This window comes from Idiotropiscis lumnitzeri, chromosome 15, assembly GCF_059441095.1.
Source record: "Idiotropiscis lumnitzeri isolate Australia: NSW breed Sydney's pygmy pipehorse chromosome 15, RoL_Ilum_1.0, whole genome shotgun sequence".
Lineage (NCBI taxonomy): Eukaryota > Metazoa > Chordata > Actinopteri > Syngnathiformes > Syngnathidae > Idiotropiscis > Idiotropiscis lumnitzeri.
In genome coordinates, this window is record NC_142405.1 from 5,288,744 (window position 1) to 5,316,714 (window position 27,971).

Genomic DNA, 27,971 nt, shown 5'->3' on the forward strand with positions numbered 1-27,971 from the left:
ATTGCACTTCTGAGGACTGAAAGTGAAATACACGCTACCATGACGCCCACTGTGTATTATTTTCGAGTGTACCTGAACGCAACACGAAGTTGCTATGTAACAGCCTGTAAACATTGACGAGAGGAAGTGTAATGTGATTTATTTGGACGTAAACGCGCTCCACCTTCCCCGCTGTGGCTCATTTGTATATCCCGTGCCAACATAGGTAACTCAAAAAAGTATTGCATTCAGACGAAGCGCTTCGAATGCTCATTTCCTCCCAATTAGTATACGCACTTTTCATCGTCGTTTTATTACGTTCAAGACTGACGCTGTTGATGTAACCTTTTGTCAATTAAAAATACAAAATACAGCGTTACACGCGGTATAGCACACATTCTGATATCCAGAATGTGTTTTCCCCCCCAGTATAAATTACCAAGTACAGTATTTGCCGAAGCAAAATATATAGTTGCAGCTCTCTATCCATTTAACCTGGACAAATTGTTTTACAGATAAATCTTTTTTCTTTCTTTTTAACAGGCAATAAAGTCAAGTCATGAATTCCACCATGGAAACATCCAACATCAGCGGTTATCACGATAAAACGCCCATTTACATAGATGAGGAGATTCTGCAGGAGGCAGTCCTCGAGCAAGGTCTAAAAGATCAAGCTGAACGCATTGCCAAGGAAGAGGGAATCCTCTTTAACGAAGCCCTCAGATTGAGTTTGGAATACAGAAGTGAGTAGAAAAAAAATGCAGGCTTTGTTACAGTCAATGAGTTGCATGGAATGACGTTTTTCCTCCCCAAGACATCCAGAAGATTGACCACTTGTGGGAGTTCTCTGCATTAACCAAATTAAACCTCAACAACAACTTTATCAAGAAAGTCGAGGGATTGGACCATCTCGTGAATCTAACATGGCTCAGTAAGAAAACATGTATCTTTTTTTTTTTTTTTTTTTTGACAATATAGTCTTCAATTAACGTTTCACTTAGTGTCATGACATCAAACAGGCCACTTGGTCATCTGGCCAGGTGGCTCAGTAAGGATAGATTGTTACCATGGCGATCAGTCTATTGTTGCGATGATAAGAAGACCAGAGCGTCACGCCGCAAACACTGAGAGAACATTCGAACTTAAAATAATACCATTTTTTTTCTGTCTTAGATCTGTCATTTAACAACATCAAGAAAATCGAAGGTCTTGATGGACTTGAGAAGCTAGAAGTGCTGAATTTGTCCAACAACAGAATTTCCCTCATTGAAAACTTGGACAGCCTGATGGAACTCACCATTTTCTGCATTGCAAACAACAGACTCCATCAACTGACCAATGTAACGACATCGTCACGTTGTAAAAGCAAAAAAGCAAGCCCATTTTTTTTAAGCTAAAGCTGCTCTTTTAAAGGTGGTCTATCTGCGAAAGTTCAAGAAACTCTTCACCCTCAATATAGATGGAAATCCCATCCCTGAGGAGAACAACGAGGAAAAGTACACCCTTTTCCTCGCCGCCTATTTTCAGCAATTGAAGTTCCTGAACAATATATTTCTCAATGAGGATATCGTAAGAGACGTGTGCAGTGGTTTGACGCAAATCTCAACTCGTTTACATTCCTGTAACATTGAAACATTTTTTTGTTTTATGATTTGCATGTAATTCTGTCACGTTCGTACAGAGGAACAGGGCCTCTGCCAAGTACAACCTGGACATCGAGGAGATGAACCAGGGCGAGTTACAAGCGCAACAAGCCGCGGAGGAAAAGCGAAAGCAAGAAGCGATTCTCCAAAGGCATGAGGTGAGATCAAGAAACCATCGAGATCTCTGCCGACGTTCTCATTTTTATTTCTATTTCAGGATGCTTTTGTGGAGCAGATGAATGGAGATTATCTGTACAAAAACATCATCCAAAACGATGCCGAGTTAAAAAAACTACAGTGCCTGCCGGGAGTGGATGAGTTGCTTGAGGCATATCCTTTTCTTGTATCGGATTTAAATCAAGTTGTAACTACGGATGACGAATATTTCTTTCACGACCTTGACCCTTCATATTTACGTTCGAGAAGCAACTCGTGGACCTGTGCAACCAGCTCTTTGAAGTCGGCTTGGCCGAGTACACGCGAAGAGAAGTCGAGGTGAACTCGTTCTTCAGTCGACTCAGCACCGACGTGACCGACAGCCAAAGCAGAGCTTCCAAAGTGTTGGCAGATTTTCAGATTGAACATAAGCAGGTGCGCAAGCGTGACCGACCGTTTCCTAAAGTCCTCAAGTCCATGTCTGGCTTTATGCGAGACGAAAAAGAAGAACTATGTATATTGGGATTGTGCCACAGAGTGGTAAAACTGTTTTGCAAATGTCTGGCGAACGTCTTTGCCAACGTTTGTGACCTTGAACAACACTCCAAAAGAGGGCAATCTTGGCCGCCATCAGGGTGCCACCACATCCCACTCTACAGTTGCGCCATAATAGAGGGAGGGAAAAGGGGTTGTGGGCGGAGCCCACGTGAATCCCTCGGATGCGGCCCCTTACTAGCCATTGCTGGCCGATGGCGATCAGATTAATTTTGCAAATACTTTCGAATAACGCAGCAATATATATGCGGGCCAATTTGCTGCTTCTTTAGAGAACGGAGGATTTGCAGGAGGCACCAAAGGATGAAAAGAAGAGCAAAATGGACATCTGCCTGAAAGAAATCAACGTTTTGTGTTTCAACCTGATGGCGGTGGAGTTTCAACTGTACAGCTACCTGGAGGTATGTGTACCTAACCGTAACTTCCTTGTGAGATGCAAAATTTGATTTGAAGTACAGTCTATGCCAGGTGTGGGCAAACTACGGCCCGGGGGCCACATGCGGCCCGTTAGACGTTTTAATCCGGCCCGCCGAGCTTGAAAAAAATTAAATAAATAAACCTTGTTCATGTTTTATTTTCTAAATACTGTGTGGTTTTTCATATAAATTGTTCTAATGCTTTTGTTCACGTTCATTTGAAATTAAATTTCTTTTTTTTCTCCGATGAGGTGAGGTTACCAAAACACTCCATCCATCTGCTCTGTCAAATTTTAGAACCCATTGTGGCCCGCCAATCAAAACGTTTGCCCACATACATAGACTCTATGTAGACAATGAGTAGTAGTCGAAAAAAGTGATTCTTGGCCAAAGTGAAGTATGCTCCTCACAGGAAACAATCAGAAAGTTTGACAACAACATCACGGAGATGATTGGCAGCTTCAGTGAAACAGCTCAAGGCATATATCCTTGCAATTCCTGTTACGGGAGTGAGATTTCATCTCAACACGAGTATGTTTGCGTAAGTTTGCCAAAAGGCTTTGATCGGCCTTCCTTGACTCATTCACACATTCGTGCAATGTCGAGAGCTGGAGGACAGTCATCATCAGAAAATAACACAAATCGCCGTCACCACGCTGGAAGTGGTGGCGAAGGGAGAAGCCGAAGAGGATTTGCCTGATGACGTTCGAATGGTGGGTAGCATACGTACTCGCTGCAGTTTTGTTTTACGTTTGCCCTCGTGCGCATCCCTAATGAGAACTGCTGCGTACACGAATACAAACCTAATCACGTTTGACACGTGTGTTTGGCAATGTAGCTGTTCTTGGACAAAAACACAGTGATGGACACGCTAGCTGCCAGCCATGACAACCATCTCCAGACGATCAATGACCGGGAAACTCAGTTGGTTACACGCGCCGAAGCCTGGAAAGTGACCCTCATTAAAGGCGTAAGAAAGTGAAATTGCAGAAGATTGTGTCTCTCGTGTTCTCATTTTGTTCTTATGTGATGTCGCAGATTGAAGACACAGAACTGAAGATGAACCGAATGCGCATCGCCGATACCCACAGATACGCTGACTATATGAGGGAGCAGCTGAAAGACATGATGTAGTGCAAACAAGGTAGCCTTTATTGAGGGGCATTTTCAATTGATCTGTGAGGTGAGGACAATTACCACAGATTTTCTTGTGTCCAAATATGTATTTGGTTCCATGAAGACAAATATATATATATATTGAACTGGTTTACGTATTCTTTTTGTTTTTTTTCCTCCTACAATTTTATGATTTCTGGTGGAAGCATGTTAAATCACAAATTAGGATATTTACATTTTTTAAATATATTACTATATTACACCGTGTTGTTGTTATTCTTATTATTATTATTAAAATACTGAATAACGAGGTTAGATTGGGGATTAGTGCAATTAAATAATGTAGAAAAGTTTACTAGCATCGCTAATTTAAAAATGCTGTAAAAAATGTTGGCCAGTGTTATTAATGTATTGGGTGCTTTTCCACACTTATTTAAGCCTTACCCAGAAGACCTTTGAACGCTTTTCTTTGCGTTCACGTTTTTGTTCCTCCAACGTTTATAAATTAAATCCCCAAAGATATTTCAGAGGGTTGCGAACGAAAAAACGTATTTCATGTGGTTGAAGTCGTCAGTCCTTTTTCCCGTATCGTCATATTACTACATGTCCCCGAATGCCGTTCGGTATGACATTAGCCAATAAAGCGCCCCGCTCAGCCCTCCGCTCTCGACCAATCAGATTCCGAAAAACTGAACTTTTCATTCAGAGTGCTGCTGAGGTCGCCAGTCCAAAGAAACCGTCCAAACTTTTGCACCTCAGGCACGTCGCTCGCTCTCTCGCTCGCTGTCCTTCTCCAAAGTTCATGACGGTCGCCGACGGTGACACGTTCCCGCTCGCCATGCCCGTCCCAGCCGAGTGCCGCCTCGCCTCCGACGCGGCCTGCCCATCCGCGGGCTCTCTTATGCCGCCCGCCCCAATCAATGCGCAGCAGCCCGGCGTGGCCACGTCGCTGCTGTACAGCGGCTCCCAGTTTCGAGGCTACCAGAAGAGCAAAGGGAACGCCTACGACGTGGATGTTGTTTTGCAGGTAAAATGCAAAGATCGCTTTTAAGATTTGCGTTCTCCTGAAAATTGCATTCTGTTTAGTTTCACTTGGCAGGTCCATGTTGTCATGCAAGACTCAGACACTGACTGACCTTTTTGTCGACCAGTTGAATGCAAGTGTGACATTTGAAATGACACTTACAAAAGAGATCTCAAGTGTTTAATAACTTGTTGCGACGTTGTATTCCACTATAACTTTGCAATAGAGGTGCAACAATGAATGGATTAGCGCAACGATTATCAAATTAATGGGCAATATTGATTGGTTTATTTCGTTTGCACAATTTAAAAACAGTACAATATCATATCATTTGGACAGAAACACACGTAACAAATGCATGAATGCAAAATTTATTACAATAATTAATCGTTGAGAGACCTGTTCAACTTGGTCTAATTCCGTTCTGCACGTGACGAGACTGTTTTGTCAAAATAAGACATTTGCAAACCTCTGATTTTAACTTTGCAATATGATAATCTACTTTTTTGTCTATTTTCTCACTTATGAACTACAACGATAAATGTATAACAATCCATTCTGATGCTGAATAATGGTACCGTAATTTTTTTTTTTTTAACAAATAATCGAAAACGAAAAATCAGTTGCAGGCCTAAACAAGATTAAATGAAAATATGAAAGTCAAGATCAACTCCCAACATTAACGCAGGACATGACAATGATCTAGTTGAAATCACTAAACGAAAGTAAGAACTATTTTGGGTTTATCAAAATGCAAAGTTTTCAGTCCAGAAAGTTTTTTTTTTTTATTCCTTCTTGGAGTTGAGGAGCATAGAAAAAATAGAAAACTGCTTGACTTTGTTTGCGATCATATTCTTGGATTATTCACGTTAGGTTTGCCTAAAATTGTTCATTTTTTCTAGCATGTGACTCCGGAGGACTCGTACTTGTGTGGCTATCTGAAGATCAGCGGCCTGACTGAGGTGAGTGAAGTGAGTGGCAACATTCGCTTGACATCGGGAGTTGTCGTCGCCGTTTTACGGCACTCGCCGCGGGCCGGTTGACGCAGATGATGGGCCAATCTCTATTTTAAGCGCCCGCCGCACTGTTGACCTGAATGTGGGACACAAGTATGTATCCGTTTCATTATGTAATACTTTTGAGGGCGGTGGGGGGTGTAATGGGGAGCAGAATGTTCAAGGGTGAAGCTAAGCGACGCCGAGACGTGTTGTCAGCAGGTCGGGTTGCGGATCTCATTTGACGTGGTTTGTTTACTGGCACGACGGGAACACATTTGCTTGCATTTCTACAACCTTGTTCGTTCTTCTGGCTTACGGCCAAAGGCCCGATATACGTATTCAATTTTAGTTTTGGTTAACTATAATAAGCTTGTTACCAATTTAACCGTGACTATTTGTGCTACCAGGAGTATCCGACGCTGACGACGTTCTTTGCCGGTGAAATCATCGGTCGAAAGAGGCCTTTTTTAACCAGGAAGTGGGATGCTGACGAGGACGTGGATAGAAAGCATTGGGTATGTACTGAATTTCCCGTTACCCCCACCAAGGAGATCACCATTTTTTTTGCCGTTTGTCCGAAATTGATTGAATCGACTTTTTCTGCAGGGCAAATTTCCGCCATTTTATAAAGTCGCAAAAAGTTTCAACTCGGATGATTTCGACTACGACGCGCTGGAACGTAGCGATTACATCTTCATGAGATGGAAAGTCAGTCCCAAGTTGTTGTTGTTTTTTTTTGGCTTCCCAAATTGTGAACTTTGACCTATGAGCCTATTTTCTGTGTTTTGCGCACCCAAAGGAGCAGTTCCTGGTCCCCGATCACACCATCAAGGACATCAGCGGTGCATCCTTTGCAGGCTTTTACTACATCTGCTTCCAGAAGTCCACCGCCACTATTGAGGGTTACTACTACCACAGTAGCTCGGAATGGTCAGTCATGGCGGTTGGATTATTTTTTTCGGAGCATCTAGGAAAATAATAAACAAAGATTCGAATCGCAAATTGTGAAGCCGCGCCTTCCCTATAAAAAAAAAAATGCGTGGACAACTTGGTAACCCAGCTACTAATTTCACCTTGTTTGTCAAAAAACGGTTCATTTCCCATTTTTCTCTCAAATCGATACTGTTGGTCTGTCTATTTTTTTTTAAATACATTAACAAATGGAAAGTGTCAGAAATGGCTTAAGAGCAAATCTCAAACGTATGAACTATCAGAGAAATGCCATTTCCTCATTCTACGGGAGCTGGGCCGCATTATGTTGCCTCAAGATTGAAAGGCTGTATGTGTTTTCGTTTACAAGTGAAAATAGGTTAGATACAGTACAATTAAGCCTGTTTTTTTTTTTTTTTTTTTTAAATGTGAAAACTTCATTGATACTTAATCAATTTCCTTTTTTTCCTTCCAGGTATCAGTCACTCAAATTGAACCACGTCCGAGAGCACAGTATTCCTATTTATGAATTCCGCTGAAAAAGATGACGCACAAATATGTTTGTCATGGAAGGGCTCAGCTCACGCCGCCCTGGTCTTCAGTGGGATGCGAAAAAAGAAATCAATAAATACGGATGGCGAGAAGGAGAGAGAGAGAGAGAGCTACTCAGTGCCCTGAATGGAGCCTGTATCCCACTCGGTATCCGCCCGGCACACTGCAAGGCGCTCGCCGCCTGCTGTGGAAGACTGAAAGAAAGACGCCACGGCCAACGGACGTGACGAACACGTCTCAGAGTGGCCGCAAGACCTGATGACAACCGCCTTTAATTTGTAAATATGGCTTGATTTTGTTTTTAATTATGTTTTACGCAAGATATTCATACTGTCAGAAAGACATTTTTTCCTTTAAGTTGAACTCAGCCATGATGAGATTTTCAGTCAATTGCGTTCATATAATGATATAACGTATCGATTTGAATGAAAATAACCTGATTCCATATTCTCATGATACAGCAAATGGTCTTGCGTGGTTATTTTAACCTGTAATTTTTTTAATTTTGGGTTTTTTGTAATTAATCCTGTTACGTCACATTCCAGTTGCATCAGCAACGAAGTTGTTGGCACAACGACGACGCGTGCAAAGTCATTTTAATCCAGTTCGTGTGTCTGCTTTGTAAACGTAGCAAAGTATCTAGTTGCCTGGTTGGGAAAGTTACTTTATGAAGAAATCTCGGGCCAATAAATGGTCAGAGTCTTAAAAATATCTGAAATCGTACTGCAAACCTCCGCTTGCCTCACAACAAAAATTCATCATTGTCAGAATGCAATGCAAGTTAATGCACATTGTTTGGCTGATTACGATTGAAACGATGGATTTGTCTGTATCAACCGCGAGGAGAAATAAAAACATTCTGTGCGAGTGTACTTTCACATTTGTCCTGATTTACACGAATGTCCACTAGAGGTCAGCAACAGACCACATGTCGATGCGTAGTCAATGTAATAGCAATTATGCATTGTTCCGAAATAAGTTTGGTTTTAAATAACACTTCTAAATGCTCAAAACGCAAATAGGTTGAATTTCAAAGTGAAATAATCGTAACTTGCAAATATGAAGTCACTGTAACACAATATGCAATTTGAACAGTTCAGTCAGATTCTCCTGCGCACCACTAGGGGGAGCCCGCTTACCGTAACGTATGCCTCCATGGTCTGAACTGGATTCAAAGGGTGCCATAGATCGGCAAGAGGGAAGGCCACAGCGATAGAACTGCCTATTTTATCTCTGTCAAATTGTGTGTGCCAAAGACCCTAACTGTCAATCTGAAGTGGTGAATTTGTGGGTGAGCATGAGAAAAGCAAGCACGCATCACACCCTTATTATGAAAATCTACTGAGCTAAAGGGGAACAAAGGGTAGTTTCGCAATCAAAAAGAGAAGCATCTAGAGAAGTTTAGTTGCATCGCTGATTAAAAAATGGAGTGCACTTTTGTTGACCAGCACCAACAGCAGCGACCTGCACCGTAGAATACTTCCAAACAACAACTGGCATGCATATGTGCCGCAGCCATGGAAACGAAACGAAAAACTTGGAGACGCCAGCATCGCTTCAATGCTCCCGAATTGCTACTTCCTTATTTATGCAGACTCCACTTCTCGGAAGTCCTCACCCAACCAAAACCTGAAACCAAATTGGGAGTCGCTTGGCATCTAACCTTTCACACCAAATGAGTGTGAGATACTAATCAAGGAATTATTTACATTTCATCTCAAGCAAATGAAACCACAGCAATGTAAATATGTTTTTTTTTTGTTTTTTTTTTGCGGGGGTGGATTCATTAAAGGATTAGTCACGGTTCCGCTACTCTTGCTCATGCAAATCAAACCACAACTGGCATTTGAACAAATGGAAGTGAACATTTATTTTTTTTGTGGGAGTGGATTAATTAAAGGTTTAGTCATGGTTCCATCACTATGCTCCGCTACGTTTCCAACCGCATGGATTTCCGATCAAATTGGCACTGAGGAGGAGGAGGAGGTGGTAGTTGTAGTCTTGGCCCAATCTTGCTGTAGTTTGGTTTAAAGAAGTCAGCCAAGTTGAGCAATCAGCTTTGCTAGAAGATCTCAACTCAACCGTATTTATAAAGCACTCATCAAATCATGCGCTATTGTTACATTTTGTCTGATTCTATCGATTATCTGCCCAGATAGCAAAATATGAGTGAATCAATGTTGCAATATGGTTCGTCTTAAATGTTGAATCTACGTTGAAACTAAACATTGAGCTTAATTCGACCAAAATGCTGACAAAATGTTGTTGAACCAACATTGATTGATTATCAGTCTTCAACTAAAATTAAAAAAAAAAAAAACAACTTTTTCAACTCTAATTTAACATTGAATTAATGTCTTTTGCTATCAGGGTGTTCATTTCTTGGCACAAAGATAAAGTCAAAGCACTACTTTTGTCCAAATGGTGACACACACCAGAGAGGCAAGGCAGGAAACACCAAAGCTGGAGAGGTTGAACAAAAGGAAGCCGTTTGTGCGCTGTTAAAATCAAGATGAGTGTTTTTGTGGAATGTGGCTCGTGTGTAAGACAATCCGTAAACGCTGAATTCAAAAGAGGAAATTCACCATTAAATAGTTCACCGGTGCTGTCAGTATCGATAGCCGGCCAACATCCTCGTTCCACAAAAAACAAGCAACTTTGTGAGTTGTGACCAACCTAATCCCCAGACCTTAAACCAATAGAGAACTTGCGGGGGATGCGGATTCGAAAGCCAAACCGAGAAATGCAGAGCGATTGTGGAATGTAGTCCAATGAAACTGGGCTGCTCGATCGACCCATGTAACACAAGACGTAAAGCAGTTCTCAGAAACGGTGCTTATGTAACGAAAAATTACTTCCACAGATTCAGACAAGAGGAATTTATTCAGTATTTTTTTTTTCTTTTTTTGTTTGTATTTGGAATAAAATGCACGTAGCATTTTTCCCATTTGCATGAATGGAAATAAAAGTTATTAAAATTATTTAATTTAATTTTATTAATTTTTTTTTTAGTTTTGTTCACTTTTTTCCCCCTCACATCACTCTGAATAAATCAGCTTTATGTATGGACTCGGAGGCCGGGGAAATATCAGTGCAACATGCAGCCCAAAAAAAAAATTTGACCACGGTTTTAGTCTTTTAAAGGAACTGTAATATTTTAAGATACTGTGACATTACCAGGCAAATTCTGTCATTTGCGCTGTCGAGTCACTTCTTACACACATTTCGTACGCACTTTGAAGGTGTGGCGATTCTCCCGTCTGGGCTTCTGACGCCGTGCATATTACATCACCTGGAATTATGTGCGCAACCACCAAACGGTGAAGTTTAAGGGAGGCCCTCATTTCCGGGTGGTGGCATTTTCATGAGAGCCACAGAGATGCGATGCTGCTTACGGAAGTAGGGACACATTTGTGTCTCAAATCAATCCCAAAATAGACTTTTGCCAAATCTATCCAGACTGAACGGTCGCACGCTCCAAGCAAAGCAGGAGAAGCTTCTCCGTGCTTTTATCTCCAGTAGACTTGATTGTTGTAAAGGTCATCTGACAAACATAAAAAAAATTGCAGCTCATGCAGGACGCTCAAGCTCGGGTTCTGACCAGAATGATGAGGTCAGAATATATTACTCCAGTCCAAAAAGTCCAAATCTTGCAGATTTGAAAATTCTGCAACTGGTCTATCGAGCAAGGTTTGTTTCTTGAATACATTCAAGGAATGCTGATGGAACATCAATCGAGTAGCGTTGTGACGTCTGCAGACTCAGAGAAACTAGTGGAGCCCAGACGTCCAAGTAAACGTGGTGAAGCAGCATTTAGCTGTTATGCTGCGCGAACATTTTATAAGAAGAGAAGTCAGCCTCGAGTGTGAATCCAAAATCATGTTCTGTTAGTAATTTTAGTCATCTTATTTTTTCTACTTTTTTAAAAATGTATTTCATGCTTTTGTTAGCGAACGATTTTACTTTTAAATTGATGAAGCACATTGTATTAAATTGTGCATGAAATATGCTGCATTAATAAAGCTGCCTTGCCTTACGCATTATGTGCACGATGCCCTTAAATATTACGAAAAAAAAAAAAAAAATTCTGATTGAATTCCAAAAAAATACGTACTCGAATGAATTCTGTAAAACAAACAGTTCGTAAAACTTAAATTCGAATGAATTAAACTCCAAAGTTAAATACAGCTGAATAGTGCTGAAAAACTGCATGCGTCGCCACAAGCCTCATTTTAAAATATCTGATGGTGTTTCATGTTTTTAATGTCAATTTTATTTTGATCCGAGCCCGTGAATTTGTGCTACAAGAGGCACTCTTATTTTGGAAATCACTGCATTAGACTTTCAGCATCTCCTGAGAAATAATCTCGGCGCATCATGAGAGGCTATTTTTAGTTTCTGCAGAACTATCAAATATGTAAAAGAAAAACAACTTATCTGTATTCTGTTTTGTGCAGTTTATTCATTTTCGCAGAACCTTTTCTTATTTTTTTTTTCTCTCGCTCTCTAGATTACTAATTGGCCTTTTTGTGACGTGACAGAGGGTTGGATCAATGTTGGACTTTCCCGTAAGTGACACAAATGCTGTTGTCGTGTCAAGCAGCCACACCTTGGCAGGTAAAGCGTGTATAAATTGAACCGGCGCGACCAACATGCGTTACATTGCCCAAAAGCTGCACAGAAGTGGATGCAATCTCATTTTGCTGCTCCGGGCGTAGTCGTCGGACTTTGGAGTCGTCATGTCGTCGCAGAGGTACCCCATCAGTATCCGTTTAACCGGAGTGATGGAGAAGGACAAGAAAAAAGTAAGGCATCTATTTTTTTATTTCTTGGAGAATATTTACTTCTAATTCACTTTGAAGTTTGGGGGGGGCGGGAGAAAAAAAAATTAACATTTTTCTCCTCTAGCTGTACATCACCTCGGTGCTTTGGTCAGACGAAGAAGAGATTGTCATCTACAGGGCTGTTGAGGACTTTAAGAAAATGCACGTAAGTGTAAAACACACCCCGGTCATATGTCAACACGCTGCATGCTTTGAGAGCTTAAATGTGTCACGTCGCCTTCTTCTACAGAAGCTGATAAAAAAAGCGTACCCCGGCACAAAGAAATCCGAAAGAATCGTGCCTAAATTCAAAGGTAGTCGATCATTACATCCACTCAGCCTCGGTGAAGATGACAAAGCGCCTAACCCGAGTGTCACGTATGCTTTTAGTCACAAAGAAATCCAAAGCTGGGCAGAAGAATGCCGCTTCTAAGTCCCTGAATTACCTAAAGCCCTTGCAGAGGTACTGCAATGAATTGCTGAGCTGCGATCCACGTGTCAACCAGTCGGTGCACCTGATCCAGTTTCTCCACCCCAAAAATGAGGAACTGCAGCCAGAGTATTCCAAAAACAGGTATGCGTGTTTCTTTCATTGGCACACAAACACAGAGCGGACGGAAGGGAAAGTCACCATGAATGATTAACATTTGAGGTTTCGGGCTGTTGCTGCTAAAAATCAACAGCGGTTAAAAGTCACCGTATTTGCATTGCCCATACAACTTTGTATGTTTCGGAATCAGAATCGGAATTTACGTGACTGGCCAAGCAGTTAGCATAATCACAGGCATGCTAAGACGCCTTAGTTGATAAGTGAACCGGCAGGATGGTTGCGCACACACTGAACTGGATGACAGCCAATCGCGGGGTACGTTCTGACAATCAAGCATTGACTCCCATAGACAATTTCAAGTCTTTACTGAATCTACCAGTCGTGTTTTGGGGGCCTGGTTCTGAATCATATTTAGATCCAGTTTTCCTTTTCTCGCCCCTCAGCGTCATAATCATGCCCCCCGAAAACCAAGCCCAACAAGAACAAGTTTTCGGCCAAGGTGGCAACGTGACCCAGCCCTTCAGCACGGAGACTTACAGGTGCGTGGCCCCCTACGAGACCAAGGACACCAAGAACAAGCCATTCAAGGTGGCCTTGAATGAAAAAGTCGACGTGCTCATCAAGGACAAAGCAGGTGAGCCGAGCAGCTTTGTCATCTTGGGACCAAAAGGTACAACAAAACAGATTCCGGTTCTGATGTTTTCCTTTTGTGGCTGACTTCAGGCTGGTGGCTTGTGGAGAATGACGACAAGTGCTTAGCCTGGTTTCCTGCTCCGTACCTGGAGAGGACGGATGATGAACCGGAAGAGGACAACATTGATGGACTCCCCGAAAGAGGTAGAATTCATAACCACCACCGAACCTTTGAGACACCTTGCGCTTTTGACTTAGTTCGACTCTCTGTCACCATCAGGATTGTTTTACACCGTGACCAAGAGCTACAAATCCACCAAAGATGATGAAATAACAGTGAGCATCGGTGCCTCTGTGGAGGTCCTGCAGAAGTCGGAAAATGGCTGGTGGCTCATCAGGTATTCTAAACCTTCATCCTTTTTGACGAGAATATCAACAGAGTCATTGGGTTCCGCTGCTAGGGAAGCAGAATATCCTCAAAGATGAAACCGCTTCTGAACCCTTGATACAAGACTTTTACAGTTTGCGGTCTGTTTTTGGTCCTGGACTAGGTACTGGGATGTTCGGGTTAGAATACAAGTTAAATATGAGTAGGATTCAGGTTCAGGGTTCTCATGGAACCTGCAACTTACACCTCATGCCACTGACAAGGTGCAAAACAGTCCCCTTGGAATCCAATTGCTACTATAACCACCAGGTGCAAAAGGAACCAGAACTGACATAGGGGGTACAGTGGCTTGTCAGTGGGTGCTACCCCCAAAGGTACTGCTTTTGTAGCCCGACACAAGACTTTAATGACTTGGGAACACATCTCTTTCCCCATTGACCATGGACAACCCACAGTTACCCTAGAATCTAACAATTAGCCGGAATACATTTGCATAGACTCCACATCAAGGGACAGATATTGACACTGACACCCTTGACGGTACTGCTCTTGTACCCTTGACTCTTATGACTTGGGAACACACCGAGCTAAGATACCTATTCTGACAGTGGAAGGACTTCAATCATTCAAGGTTTTAACTCGACATTTTACTTTCCACAGACACCAAGGGCAGGCTGGCTACATCCCGAGCATGTACCTGAAGCCCCCAAGCTATGGCCGCGTTCCAGGAGGCCACCGTGAGAACAGCAGCCCCATCCTTCTATCCCCCACCAACTTGGCAGTGCAGTCACCGTTGATGAGCCGCTCTCAAGAAAACCTCCTAAAATTGAACACTGACGGGCCCACCTCACCCAGCCGCCTCAGACCCCTGACCAGGCAATTGTCTAGATCTGTCGAGGTCCTAAGCCCACCTGCGTCCACTCTGCCCGCCGACAAGCTGCCTGCCATCTCGCTTCCCAAGCCAAAGCCTGTCCCACCTCCAAATACAAGGCGAGCTCCATCTCCTGATCCAAGACACGCCACATCTCCTGATCCAAGACGTGCCCCATCCCCTGATCCGAGACGTGCCCCATTTCCTGATCAGAGACGTGCCCCATCTCCTGATCCGAGACGTGCCCCATCCCCTGATCCGAGACGTGCCCCATCTCCTGATCCGAGACGTGCCCCATCTCCCGATCCAAGACGTACTTCATCGCCCAATCCAGGACTGGCCTCACCTCCCAATCCATATTACGTCCCTACGCCTATCATCACAGTGAGGCAAGACGTAGATAGCGATCTTTCCCTTAGCATGGCTGAGGACAGCGAGACAGAGTTCACAAGTGACAGCGACTTCAGCAGCGATGAATACAGCTCGTCCTCGGCCAGCACGACCATCAGCCTTAGCATGAGCACAGACGACTACCGCATGCGACATAGCCGCACCCCTCCACCTCCGTCCAGGAACACATTGAGCCCCCAAAGTGCAACGGGGGGCAAAATGACCCCTGCTCTCTCCGACCCAAACATCTTCAAGAGCGTCTCAGCACCCAAGGTGCCACCCAGGCCACAGACCAAGGAGATCCTCAGCCGTTGCACAACCATCACCCGCAAGAACGCAAACAGATCTCCCAGCCCGACGCCGACTCCCATACAGACTCGGTAGGAACCGATGTCGGACAATACAGATCAGACCGTTTCAATGCAGCGGAATAAAGTTGCACCAAGACATTGACTTCTCAAACAAACTTGTTCAAATGTATTTAGTGTGAAGATACTAGAAATATATTTTGCTTGTTAAGGATGTTAGAAATAGACACTGGGTGTGTTATGGTTTGTTTGCTTTGACCCAAATAAAAGCATGGTGATCAAATGTGCAGTCGTGTCATGTGGCATAAACAAAGACAGCAATGGCAAAACACAAGGCCTTCTGATTTAGACACTTTGATTCCAGTCCTCGTTGTAACTCGTACATCCTTTCAGGTCTTAGGTCTCACCCCAGCTGCACAAAAGTCAGCTATGGCCAAACAATGGCCCATCATTATATTAAGTTGGGTAACGTTGCATTGGGAGACTTTTTGCCCAATGGCCCAATTCCTGACATTGCACTGTAAACCCTTTTCACCCACTTCCAAGTCAAGTGTACAAAAGTAAGAAATGTGAGCCACTAGCACAAGCGTGGGCAAACTACAGCCCGGGGGCCACATGCGGCCCGTTAAACGTTTTAATCCGGCCCGCCGTACTTGAAAAAAATTAAATGAATAAATGTTTTATTTTCTAAATACTGTGATGTGTCAAAGACATATTTTGTTGTAAGGCTTTTGTTCATTTTTATTTAAAATTAAATGCATTTTTTTTTCTCTGATGAAGTGAGGTTACCAAAACACTCCATCCATCTGCTCCGAGTCCGGCCCCTCTGTCAAATTTTAGAACCCATTGTGGCCCGCCAATCAAAACATTTGCCCACCCCTGCACTAGACTAACAATGCTCCATCATTTTTCCTGGCATTGTATTGTGAATCATGTCACCTAATATGTAAAAATCAAAGCATAAATGTCACAGAATTTCTCAAATTTCAATGACATTAAAACAGAAGTTGTGGTGTTTGGTCCGAGTGGCCCTTCTACATTCCACTCTGTCTCCGTCTCATCTAAAGGCAATCAGTCTCAAACTTTGCTTTTAAAATGGAAAGTGATTTTAAATTGCGCCGGCAAATTAGTGCTGTTATTAGATCCAGCTTCTTTCATCTTAGGCAGCTAGCCAAGCTGTAGCCGTTCCTTTCACAAGCGTACTTAACAGTAAATCATGCCTTCGTTAAAACTCAACTCCATTACTATAACGCACTTTATTTTGGAGTCAGCCAGTCCTCCCTCAAGAGCCAGCTGGTGTAAAATGCTGCGTTTCCATCGTCATGTTATGGATGAAGAACATTTCAAGACACGGATCCGTTTGTATTCAAATACAGCTCGTTTGAATTTAATAAAAAAAAAAAGCACAAAGAGTCAATTCATGATCACAACAAAGAAATGAAAAGCAGACTGTGGGAGAGCCGGTCAATCAAGCAGAACAAAACAATCATTGTTGTTGGTTGCTGCTTCTCCTCCTCTGTGTAAACATTTCTCTTGCTTCCTCAATGGATTGCTGCAGCTAATAAGAAATGTTGAGAGCAGGTGTGCACGGGAATTTCATGATGTTGGTCAGCTCGGGAGAGCGGAGACTTGCGGGAAAGAGGAAGTTGCGAGACATTTTACAGCGTCCACTGTCATTTGATCCCGCTCCTCTTGTTCCTCGTCTTCCTCCTCTGAACTCTCCTCGCTCTCTGGGTGTCGGTTGCCATTCGTGGCGGCTTTCTTGGCCGCGCTCACTTCCTCGTCATCATCATCGTCCTCTTCTTCCTTGGCGGGACAATTCGGATCGTCGTCGTTTTGGCTATCGTCGTCATCGCGTTTGTCTTCGCCGCTGCCCTTTGCACACTTCTTGTCGATCATAAACATGGTTTTGGAGCCAAGAGGTGTTGTGTCCATTTCTTCATCATCACCCATGCTAGTAGAGAGGATGTGACACTTGTGTTACACTTCAACAACAAAAAATAAATAAACAGTACGATGCATTTCAGAGAACAGATAGATTTCGATCGCCTGACTGTTCCTGACTTTGTCCACCATGTTGGAGGTCGAGATCTGAACTCAAAGACTGGTTGGTCGAATCTTGTTTGTTTTCCGTTTAGAACTGTAATCAGTACACATCAGCTGTTATAACTTTTCCCATCTCGTTAGATGTGCAGGTCACAACTTTTTGTCCCGCCACCTTGACTAAGGTGAAGTTAGCAAACGAAAACATTTATTTATCAAATTTATTTGGAATTAATGTGCATTCAACGGCCATCTTTATAAGCCCACCATTAATCTGTTAACTTCATGGCAGCGTAAAATATGAAACGCCATAGACGGGCTAACAAACATTAGCCAACTTAAGCAGAAACACTGCGGTAACAGAAAAGGAGAACATCCATCAATACTTACAGGCATATTTTCTCTCTGCTCCGTGGAACTGCCAAATTTCAGCTTGAGCTTTACTTTAGTAAGCCGACTGTCTATTTCTTCTTGACATCGATCAACTCTACCCGAGTCACACTACCGTCACACTAAATCGTGTACACCGGAGAGGGCATCACAGAATGTGTAATATGCGGTGTGAAAAAACGTTTTTTAATATGTAGTAGGAGGGGGTGACTTCGATACCAGTGTGCTCAATAGATTTATGTATTATGCAACTAGTACTTTAATAAGTTGTTAATTAGAATAAAGGCAAAGATGAGCATCCCTCACCTGGATGGCGCTCCGGCGACTCTCATCTTTTGCCACATGTAGTTGAGGAACATGGACGCCTGGAGCAGACGGCCGATCCTCTGCACGTGTCTCTCTAAGGGTGGAAAAAAACAATTTAGAAGGCAACAAAAGCGACATTGAATATTGCACCTAACTTGATCTGTCGTGCCAAGCTTCCATCAAGGCATACTTGAGGGCATACGAGTGCATCTTTTCAGAGGGAGAAACCGGTAACTGACATGCCAGGTATCCTCCAGCTGCTTTGGAAACAATGATGTATTGTGTTCGCAAAGAGAAAATAAACAGGAAATAATTGCGATCCAGAACTATGCAGTGTCTCACCTGTGGAAATTAAGAGTGGCTACCGATACAGAAATGTCAAAATCTTGATTCAAGACAGCTAGTATGCAACTAGTGCCTTGCCCTGCATCACTCTGTGACACCTGGATTTTGGCCTTTTTTACTATCGCCCCCCCAAGTTGCTTTAGATGGTTTCTATTGTTGACATTATAAAAAAATTGGATTAAGTCCCAACTGAAGGCCCAGGTGGAAATTTGCTGACCTGTGTACGGTATGAGGCCCTCCAAGACAGTGCGAGCGCCCTGGTACTGTAGGAGCTCCTCAGGTGGGAGGTGCGTGAGCAGCACCTTGAGGACCGCCTGGGCATCCAAGCAATTCCTGGCATTGGCGTTCCACACGCCACAGTAACGCAGCAGCGACTCTGGGAGAGATGACAACATCAAAAGGGATTATCTATTTGACTTTACAACTTTACAGTTTCCAGGGAAGTCCAAACTCAAAGAGTTGCACGTCTTCATTGCAGTACCGCGTGGTGCCACAACGAGCAAAAAGAGGCGCAGAATGTTGAATGAATGAACTAAGCTGCAGTCTTTGTTCGCACTGGTGTTTTTATGCGTTGCTGCTCGATGTGTGTTAAAGAAGCAGTTATTTGAAGAGTGAGAAGAAGTGTTCCATCGATGCTAATCGACATTAGCTTGTCCACGGTGGCTGTGATTTTGCAAACGTGTCCAGTTACCTTTCTGATCCACTCGAAGTTTCAAAACTGTCTTCTCCAGAAGCTCACTGCTGTCTTCCGTTTGACGGATCGCTATAAGAGACAAGAGTTGGAACATGTCACTTGCACGATGCCACGTTACTAAACGTGTATTCAAACGAGGTCAAATTGGAAAGCAGTATGTAATAAGCAGGATGCATAACCGTGTTATGTAAGAACCCGTGGAACCAAATTTCAACTTTGCAGTATTTCTATTCCAGATAAAGTAAATGGCTGTTCTTAAACGGTTAAGTACCTTTAATTACAGAGAGCCCAGTGTGCGGCTGGTCCAACGAGATGGCGAGGCCCAACGCTTTCAGGTATTTCTTCTCATGGAGCAGGTTGGACAACTCCTGCTGCCTAATCACACAAACAGGGAAGGACACAAAAGGGCATGTCATAAAGCCAGAAAAAAAATAAAAATAATTCCACTGAGCACAACAACAAAAGTAAAGTAACTTGCATAGCTTCTTATTTTTGCAAAGAGGTTCAGACATTTTGGAAACATGCAGCAACTCGAAGGCCTGGCGGAGGTCTCAAAACTGTATTTGTATACGATTCTGGTCAAAGAAATAAACACGTCTCAAAAGCTGTTCTTCTCCATGTGAGGTCTGCAGTCGACTTCACACTTCCTCCTTCCGCAATTGTTCTTGAGCGGACAGAATGGAGTACAATCTTACGTAAACTACTTCAACTGTTGTTAACTCATTTAATCCCAGACATTTTCACGAGAGGAAACCCCTCAATTCCAGCGTTTTTCTGGGTTTTAACTGATTTTGCGAGGCCAACAGAATATTGTGTTGTAATGCTATAAAAACACGGAGTAATAGTGCAAAAAAAAATTTAATTAAATTTAAAAAAAAAAGGCTAAGACGTATAAATCCGTCTTCGGGAGGCGGGGACTACGTTTTTGAAAACGTATATCTATGTCTTATGGAACGAATGAGTTCATGATCATTGAAGGTACAAAAATTGTTATATAACATCAAAGATTGACGTTTCCATTCCAAGACTGACTGCTCAACCAACTGTTGAGAGATTCATGTGAAAGTATGACGAGCAAGAAGCACTTCGACCTCTCAGGGTTGACATACATCACAAGCCCGCTTATTGTTCTAAGAAAAGGCTTCAGCTTACGAAACTGTGACTGAGTGCAAGCGCGCACGTGACAGCTCGGCATGCGGGCAACCTTTCGACTTCTGAGCCTCGGGTATTGTCACGCTCGACTGAAAACGGCGAGCTATTCATTCGGATGTCGCAATCGTTGCCATTTGCCAAAAGGAAGGAAGCAGGTTGTTTACAGTCTTGTGCCGCAAGACTTACTTTACGATCTGATCTTCTTGCTTGGCCTGCTCCTCAGCCAGCTCGATTTCCGTCACGTCCTGGCAATGGACATAAGGCGAAGTTAATTGTGAGGATTGACAAAGTCTCAAGACAAGAGAAGCTGCATGGAACGTAAAACATTGGTGAATGTCTAAAGTTTGACGCCACTTTTTTTTTAAACATTTTTTTTTTATTAATACGTGATCACAAGAAGACGACGACACACTCATTGATGAATGATGAACTGCCAATGTGAACCGACTTAAAAAAAAAAAGACACTAGCCTGAGAGTGTGGACCATGTGACATCATAATGAATTAGGCACACACCCCTACACAAACACACCTGCGGTAACCATTATGATGTTCCGCACCTTTCGTCTGTGGCGACTTTTATTTTGGCAACAATCTGTGTAGCCCTATTTTAAGTATGTGCACGTGTGTGTGGGTGTAAAGATCAAGAAAATAAAAATCGGAAACTAGTCACTGAGTCAACGTCCAGTCATGCAGGCTAAATGTGGCATCAGGCTTCAGACAAAAATATTTTGGTGAAATCTGGACGCCGAGTGGAGCAAAGTACATTCTTATAATGAGAAGTTTCTGGAAGCAAATTAGATATCAGTCTTGTGCTTAAGATATTTAGATACTATTGGTGAAGTAAATAAAACATTGTTAGCAGGTGACGCATTATCTATTAGTCTTCGTTTTTATCTTTCCATCAAACCATCCCATCCATCGCTCACCGTCCACACGGTGATTTTGGAGTCGGCGGACCCGGTCACCATCTTGTCATCTTTGCTGCCGGCATGGAGCCCCCACACTTTGTCCTGGTGGGCGTCGAGAGTCTTCACGCACTCGTTGGTCTTGATGGTCCAAAGCTTCACCAAACCGTCGGAGCCGCTGCAGAGGAAGCGTGGGGGGGGGGGATTTTTATTGCGAGGTAGTCGAATCATCAGAATCCACCCAGCTCAAAAAGTTAGAGGAATAACTACAACATTGAAATCATAGAAAATATTAACATTAGGTCTGGCTCATTCTTGCAAGAGTTGTATTTAAATCAGTGGGCCCCAACAATGACGGCGTAAATAATTAGCCTCAGTCTCAGTCGGGTCCAAAGTGGGCTTCGGACCGGTAGAGGGCCACGGACCGGTGGTTGGGGACCTCTGATTAAAAGTATAACTATTGTTAACACTGTAAAAGCAAGCAACATTTTTTTATGTTAATATTTTGTAGTAAATGGTCACTTGGATGCGTTGCGACAAACGGGGCAAACGTGTGGAATTTACCTGGTGAGTAGCTGAGTGCCTCGGCTCACAAAGGCAACCTTCAACACGGACGCGTCGTGCCCCTCGAATGTCTGATTCAGACAACAAAACGTGTTTTTACATTACAAAATAACCAGTCCCAAAGTGTACCACTCATTTCCCGTAAGAAGCGCAAATGTCCCCTGGCTCACCTTAAGACAGCTGAAGTCCTGCAGGCTCCACAGTTTGGATGTGCCGTCAGCGGAGGAGGTGGCCAGCACCTGGTCGACGGGCGAGAAGCACACGGACCAGACGCCGCGTCGGTGGCCACGAAATACTCCCACCAAGTCCAGGGTCGCCTCCCCGGCCAGTGACCACAATTTAGCCGTGCGGTCCTGGGAGCCAGAAGCCACCAGCTTGTCGTTGGGAGAAACGGCCAAGCTGTTGACGTCCTGGAGTGACACAGCCATGAACACAGCTTAGGACGTTGATGGTCTTTTCTGCGTATTTAAATTTGTGACACTCCGCAAATGTCCAATGATATTTACAATCTTCTCAAATCTTGCAATGTACAAACGTAGAGATGGTGAGAACCATGTTACTGTAATTACCTTCATTTCTCGTCAATAATACTCCCCGTTATATAATGACATTTCGAAAAGCTCCTTTATTTGACATCAATTCCACACCGTCACTTTGCGAGGCGCAACAATCGTTGCAACGTTAGGAGACTCTACAGCAGGTGTGGGCAAACTACGGCCCGGGGGGCACATGCGGCCCGTTAAACGTTTTAATCCGGTCCGCCGAACTTGAAAAAAATGAAATGAATAAATATTATTAATGTTTTATTTTCTAAATACTGTGGATTTTCAAAGGCATATATATTGTTGTAATGCTTTTGTTCACTTTCATCTCAAATGAAATGTATTTATTTTCTCAGACGAGGTTACCAAAACACTCCATCCATCTGCTCACCAATCAAAAAGTCAAAACGTTTGCCCACCCCTGCTCTCAACAAAAGTTGAGCTGAGTTGAGACTTTTTTTTTCTTACATCCACTGTGTAATAGTGTAAACTATTTTTTTACTTTTGACCTTATAACATTTCAGAGTATGTACAAAGGAATTTAAACAGGAACTTTTTTTTAACAAGTAGCTGTACTTGTACTAAATACAGGGTGTGAGTATTTTTGCCACCGCTGATGAGTAATTAAAGCAGAAAAAGCAAAAGCTATTTTTGGATTGCCCTTTGGTCGGGTAGCCAACATGAAAAATTACGTAACAAGTTGCCACAAAACATGACGCAGACGAGAAAGACTAGCCCTTAAAGTTCAATGAGGATCTGGCTAAAAGGTGCACGAAGATAGGTGCATTGAGGGATAATTAGCAGTAAAATAACAAAAATGTTCTTTATCAAATGCACCGCTCTATTCTATTCTTTTTTGGCACTTTGCTCATATTCAAATCCCAACATTACAATTGGTTGCATATGCTGAATAATGCTGTTTCGTAACCATAAAGTGAGTGCTTAAACTGGTCTGCACACGATGCAGATTTGAAGTCATGACATAAACAGCAACATTTTGCTCGCCCATTATGTAAAAATTATGGAGTGGCATTTCCTGTTTCTTCACTTTCAACGGTACTGTTGACTTCTGAGAATGAATGAACTTGGTAAAGTCACCAAACAAGATTCCACGTCATGAAGGTGTTCTCATTTTTCACCCCAGAACCAGGAGAAGCGCACGAAAGAATTTCGAAGGAATTAAATATAAATATAGTTTTTTTCCCTAATTATTTTTTTCAGAATTAACCAGTCACATTCAGCACACACCTGCCTTTGATTACCGCCAAAATAAAGTTCAGGTGTTCAAATAAGCTTCTTCTGTAAAATCTTTAAATTATTTTATTTTGTTATCTTTTTTCCCCCATAATCCTGTCATTTGAACGAGGGTGTGTTGACTTTTTGTGGGTTTTATGTACCAGTGCTTCCTATTTGACTGACCTCTGGTGCTGAAAGCTGTGTACTGCACCCAGAGAAGGAGAGACATGCCAACTTCATTGACTCAAACAATTGTTACTAATTACTTCAGGCTAATTAACTTCAATAGTTCGCAGGGCTGAAAATGATGACTGCAACCTCCGCACAAGATGCCAAACCAAAGTCTGGGCATGGGTACAAAAAAAACAAAATGGAGACTCATTTTGTCGTCACGTCTTTCCTTGTTCTTCAAGTTCATCTGTGTCGGCGTACCTTATCGTGCGCCTTCTCCGTGGAACGTGCAGACAGCTGATGCAAGTCTGTGCCTGTGGCAGATAAGTCAGCAGGGAGATCCCACACCTTCACTGTACAGTCCTGACTGCCGGACACGATGAAGGATGTTTTCAACCTGCACACGCAAACATGCATTCATGTCCGGCACATTTAAAACATGATCGCGGATGTTGACTTTCCTAAATAGTCTTCTCCAAAGGAGTCACATAAATAATACACGACCAACTAAAGCAAATTAAGTCTATTTTTTTCCTCTTGCTCACTGGATTGGTTGATTTGCAGTAAAATGTCCTTATTAACATCTAATGAACAATAGCTAATATATTTCAAGGCTTCTGATTTCAAATTCAATTTTTTGTCACCCGACAGACTTATGCGGGTTGGGAATTTTGTATATGACATACGTTGACATGCTTTTCACAGTCTTAGCGGCCCTCCGAGGGACACCGTAACATCGGGAATATGTGTTACCTGGAACAGGAAATGGAGCCTACAGCGTTGGAGTGGCTGGAGCCGTAGGCCACGCAGCGGACGTGGCCGCTGTCAGCGTCCATGTGCCACACACGCACTGATCTGTCCTGTGGAATGGACGCGCCACACGACTCGTTATTACCGAGCGCACGACTGGATGGACAAGTGTCATTATGTCAGGCATGGGTGTGTGCTCACCTTTGCGCAGCTTGCAAAGACAAAGCCTTTTTTAAACACGTCCAATGACAGCACAGTATCTGTGGGAGAGGAAATGTGTCATTCGGTAGGCCATCATCACCGCATTGTCTTCATTCTTTTGACCGACATTGCGTAAAATTGTAAATGTGTGACCGCTTTCGGGTACAAAAGGAACTGGATTTTCAGAGGCACGTATGAAAAGCAAATCAAGCCTTGTTACATATTCTACTTCTTTGCAGACATTCCTTGTTGTGTCATGTTTCCACTCTTACGGCACTATCTCTATTATTATATGACAGAACCGGGAAATGGAATATAATTGTAGTTCAATGTTGAAATTAAGAAGAACATAATAAGGTTTGGAGATTTGAGTCTTGGAGGCTGATGATGTCGGGCAGTGAGCAAACTACAATTCCGGGCCTTTTTTGTTCCGTATTGCCATATTCTATAGATTCAAGTTATTTCTTTGACTACTGAAACAATTAAGTTCCATTAGTAGTTTTCTAAATGCCATTTTAGTTTGTTATCTATTTAAAACACTCACCGTTTTTTTCAATTTATTCATTTTTGTCAACGATAATCTTGCTGCGGAACGTTCTTAGTAGTGAGGACGAGCGTCGTAGAACATAGTATGGACTTGAAGACAATGTTATTGAATAAGTCCTAGCACTACTTTATTTCCTTGTTTAAATTCTGATGCACAGATTTATTTACTGCTCAGAGCAGTTTTTCCAGCTTACTGCATCTTAACTCGCAAGCAGACGCTGCCATCTGCTGGCTACTCACCCGAGTGCCCGTAGAGGATCTGGCACGTGTTGGTGAGCAGCTCAAACACTTTGAGCTGACAGCTGTTGGTGGCCACCACAATGTGGCTGTCGTTTTGACCCAGGAATTTCACATCCAGCACCTCGTCACTGTAACCCACAAACTGCAGGAAAGAAGTCGCATCAGAGAAGCGGATGTCTTCCTGCTGGGTATCGCGCTTTTCGCTATGACTTGAGCTATCAAATACAGTAATGCAAAAAATCGCTTTAAAAAGTAAAGCGGGAATTTCAGTTGCACACGCTCACCTGTTGCTGTGTGCTGAGAGTAGGCAGCTGGTAGAGCACGATGTTGTGCTCCGCAGTGACGGTGGCCAGCCTGGCAGAAGCGGGCAGGTGAAGCAAGTACGTGAGACTGCGGGGGTCATCAGCCGTCTCCTCCCCGTCCTCGGAGGAAGGGTCACGGTTGGACAGGGGGGCCTGCTTGTAGACGCAGCGGCCCGTGCTGGCCTCCCACACTCTCAAGATCCCTGCAAGGGCCAGTTGGAATGAGTTTGGATGTAAAGGAAAATAGGAAATATATTGTTAGGACATTTAGGATCGGGTCAAAGATGAACCTTTGCTGCCAGCAGTGATGAAATGCAAGTCTCTGTTTTGGACTCCTATTTCAGAGAGGCCGTTTTTCACAGGCAGGAGGATCACAACGCCCTCAACAGCCTGCAAAAAAAAGGAAACACACTGAAGTCATGGAGCTGCAGCATCAGATGCAAGTTTGAGAGAACTAGAAGACGCAATTCCGATTAAATTTATTTTCTTCTAACATCCAATAGCTGCGGCAGTCTTACCTCGTAGACAGGTATGTTCTTAGCTTTCCGGCTCTTCAGATCCCACACTGAGCAGATTTTATCTCTCCCTGAACTACATACAATCAAATGTGAACAACATATTACGACGCAGTCCGAAATATTTAGTCAACAATTGACTGTTAGTTTGTTTGTTTTTAAAGACACAACACCATAATAAACCAACAATATTTCTTGTTGACTTTCACTCTGAAGTGGAAATACTACTAATAAGTAAACATTCACACTCAACATTTGTACCTGATCATGGTGTTACCGTCGGGGCTGAAGCTGAGGGAAGTGACGGCGCTGTAGTGGCTCTGAAGCACGCACAAACACTGGCTGGTGTGCAGGTCCCACAGCCGGATGCCACAGTCAGCGGAGGACGAGAAGAGCTGAAGACGGCCAATGTCTGGGTGGAACTCGACCAGGCTGCACACATAGGATTGATGTTATACTTGTTTTTGAGTTAAAGCGTTAATGACATGAAGGCATTGACATGCATAAAGGGAAAGGTCAATAAAACAGTTTCTACATTTCACACTTACTGTACAACACCAGGGGGGCCTTTTAAGTTATGGGTGCAGTATTGCTTCACCACATCCCAGAGCTTGATAGTGCCGTCACAGCCACCTAAAAGCAAATATAAGACATGCAATGAAAACAATGCACTTTTTTCGAACAAAAAGTGCAACAATGAAAACAGTAGGTATTTATTATTAATGCGGACCTGTTGCCAAGAGTGTGGAGGTGCAGTCAAAAATCATGCTGGCTATAGGAAGAGTGTGTATGGCCTTCCAGGTGCGAGTACACTGCGCTTGCCTCCAGTCCCACTGCTTCAGAAGAAGCGCTCTGCTGGCTGTTACCAGCATCTGTGGATGAATGCAAAAAAAAACTAACACAATCAACACTTCTTCATGGGAAATAGTATTGTTTTTGTTCAAGATGCATGACTCAAAGAAGCATGCAAGATTACCTCGTCGTCGTAGCTCAGCGCAAACGATGTGATGTCCTCTTGATCATCCTGCACAAATGAGAGGTTCGTCAATGGCATAGGTCAAATCACAGTGCTGTCACTATTCGGGGTGTGTTTCCGCCTTACATGCTCAATGCTGTGGACGATCTTGCCTGTGCCAATCTCCAAAACATTGACACGGGAGCCACATGTGCAAAAGATGTATTTTTCATCTTTGCTGATCTGTCAAAGTAATAAAACAAATGGTCAAAGGGCCTAATTAATTTATTTTGCACACATTTGCCCTGTAAATTTTGCCATTTGAAAACCCAACTGGACACTTTACCTGCACTTTTCCTCCTTTGTAGAAAGGCTCAATCTTACTAGAGACAGCGTAACTGTAAAATAATGACACAATTGTAGAATACAGTGAGTTACCGCTACAATTAGCTTAGCTTGGTTCATCGACAGCCGCCGCCACCTCGTGCGACGGGACTCAAACTTACTTTGTTTTGAAGCGAAAGTTGATATTCGCCATGATGCTTGCGATAAAATCTTAAACTGTTACACTTTGTCGAACACGTTCACCGAAGTTGAGGATTTGTTAGTCCGCACGTTGGCTCCAGGCAACACATATTCTCCGCATGTTGATCGGTGTGTCGCACGGGTTATACGTCATCGCTCCTGATTTGGTCGATGTGGTGCAACGTAATATTTACGCGACTCCGCTGGAGTTGTTCAGCAGGTCTTGAAGAAAATGGAGACACAAATTACGGCTGG

The 27,971-nt window shown here is 43.1% G+C and overlaps 4 protein-coding genes across 5 annotated transcripts; 3 read left to right on the forward strand and 1 right to left on the reverse strand.

Annotated features, from left to right (window-relative positions):
• Nucleotides 1–102: 102 nt before the first annotated feature.
• Nucleotides 103–3,932, forward strand: drc3 (dynein regulatory complex subunit 3). The gene is made up of 13 exons (XM_088317546.1): nt 103–205; nt 523–722; nt 794–910; nt 1,153–1,319; nt 1,393–1,548; nt 1,661–1,780; nt 1,840–1,951; nt 2,038–2,213; nt 2,606–2,734; nt 3,162–3,232; nt 3,339–3,462; nt 3,588–3,719; nt 3,788–3,932. The coding sequence occupies exons 2-13, from the start codon at nt 539–541 to the stop codon at nt 3,881–3,883; spliced, it is 1,584 nt and encodes a 527-aa protein (XP_088173672.1). The 5' UTR covers nt 103–205; nt 523–538; the 3' UTR covers nt 3,884–3,932.
• Nucleotides 3,933–4,535: 603 nt separating this feature from the next.
• Nucleotides 4,536–8,241, forward strand: gid4 (GID complex subunit 4 homolog). Of its 2 annotated transcripts, none has more exons than XM_088317540.1 (6): nt 4,536–4,892; nt 5,792–5,851; nt 6,295–6,402; nt 6,494–6,590; nt 6,686–6,817; nt 7,293–8,241. In XM_088317540.1, the coding sequence occupies exons 1-6, from the start codon at nt 4,668–4,670 to the stop codon at nt 7,310–7,312; spliced, it is 642 nt and encodes a 213-aa protein (XP_088173666.1). In that variant the 5' UTR covers nt 4,536–4,667; the 3' UTR covers nt 7,313–8,241. The 2 variants fall into 2 exon arrangements, with proteins under 2 accessions (XP_088173666.1, XP_088173665.1); XM_088317539.1 differs by having other exon boundaries at nt 4,537–4,892; nt 6,494–6,595; nt 6,687–6,817.
• A 3,720-nt stretch (nt 8,242–11,961) lies between these two features.
• noxo1a (NADPH oxidase organizer 1a) lies at nt 11,962–15,615 on the forward strand. Its single transcript, XM_088317538.1, has 8 exons — nt 11,962–12,174; nt 12,278–12,358; nt 12,443–12,506; nt 12,583–12,766; nt 13,186–13,376; nt 13,466–13,579; nt 13,656–13,773; nt 14,424–15,615. Exons 1-8 carry the CDS (start codon nt 12,109–12,111, stop codon nt 15,406–15,408), a joined length of 1,803 nt encoding a protein of 600 aa, XP_088173664.1. The 5' UTR covers nt 11,962–12,108; the 3' UTR covers nt 15,409–15,615.
• A 1,076-nt stretch (nt 15,616–16,691) lies between these two features.
• tbl3 (transducin beta like 3) lies at nt 16,692–27,890 on the reverse strand. The gene is made up of 23 exons (XM_088317718.1): nt 27,698–27,890; nt 27,538–27,589; nt 27,339–27,434; nt 27,213–27,260; nt 26,967–27,108; nt 26,785–26,869; nt 26,498–26,668; nt 26,240–26,312; nt 26,012–26,111; nt 25,704–25,924; nt 25,420–25,561; nt 24,634–24,692; nt 24,436–24,542; nt 23,944–24,079; nt 21,904–22,143; nt 21,734–21,804; nt 21,191–21,347; nt 20,449–20,507; nt 19,382–19,485; nt 19,108–19,179; nt 18,634–18,792; nt 18,072–18,165; nt 16,692–17,286 (listed from the first exon to the last, which is right to left on the reverse strand). Exons 1-23 carry the CDS (start codon nt 27,727–27,729, stop codon nt 16,941–16,943), a joined length of 2,766 nt encoding a protein of 921 aa, XP_088173844.1. The 5' UTR covers nt 27,730–27,890; the 3' UTR covers nt 16,692–16,940.
• Nucleotides 27,891–27,971: the final 81 nt, after the last annotated feature.

Bases quoted from the DNA above. Each gene is read 5' to 3' on its own strand.
- drc3 (XM_088317546.1), top strand. From the start codon at position 539: ATGAATTCCACCATGGAAACATCCAACATCAGCGGTTATCACGATAAA. The intron at 1,549-1,660 runs GTAAGAGACGTG...ACGTTCGTACAG, and splicing joins TATTTCTCAATGAGGATATC to AGGAACAGGGCCTCTGCCAA. The intron at 3,463-3,587 runs GTGGGTAGCATA...TTGGCAATGTAG, and splicing joins TGCCTGATGACGTTCGAATG to CTGTTCTTGGACAAAAACAC.
- gid4 (XM_088317539.1), top strand. From the start codon at position 4,668: ATGACGGTCGCCGACGGTGACACGTTCCCGCTCGCCATGCCCGTCCCA. The intron at 6,596-6,686 runs GTCAGTCCCAAG...GCGCACCCAAAG, and splicing joins ACATCTTCATGAGATGGAAA to GAGCAGTTCCTGGTCCCCGA. The intron at 6,818-7,292 runs GTCAGTCATGGC...TTTTCCTTCCAG, and splicing joins TACCACAGTAGCTCGGAATG to GTATCAGTCACTCAAATTGA.
- noxo1a (XM_088317538.1), top strand. From the start codon at position 12,109: ATGTCGTCGCAGAGGTACCCCATCAGTATCCGTTTAACCGGAGTGATG. The intron at 13,377-13,465 runs GTGAGCCGAGCA...GGCTGACTTCAG, and splicing joins GCTCATCAAGGACAAAGCAG to GCTGGTGGCTTGTGGAGAAT. The intron at 13,580-13,655 runs GTAGAATTCATA...TGTCACCATCAG, and splicing joins TGATGGACTCCCCGAAAGAG to GATTGTTTTACACCGTGACC.
- tbl3 (XM_088317718.1), bottom strand. From the start codon at position 27,729: ATGGCGAATATCAACTTTCGCTTCAAAACAAA. The intron at 25,925-26,011 runs GTTCATCTTTGA...TGGCCCTTGCAG, and splicing joins CATCACTGCTGGCAGCAAAG to GGATCTTGAGAGTGTGGGAG. The intron at 20,508-21,190 runs GTGAGCGATGGA...GTCCATTGCCAG, and splicing joins CCAAAATCACCGTGTGGACG to GACGTGACGGAAATCGAGCT.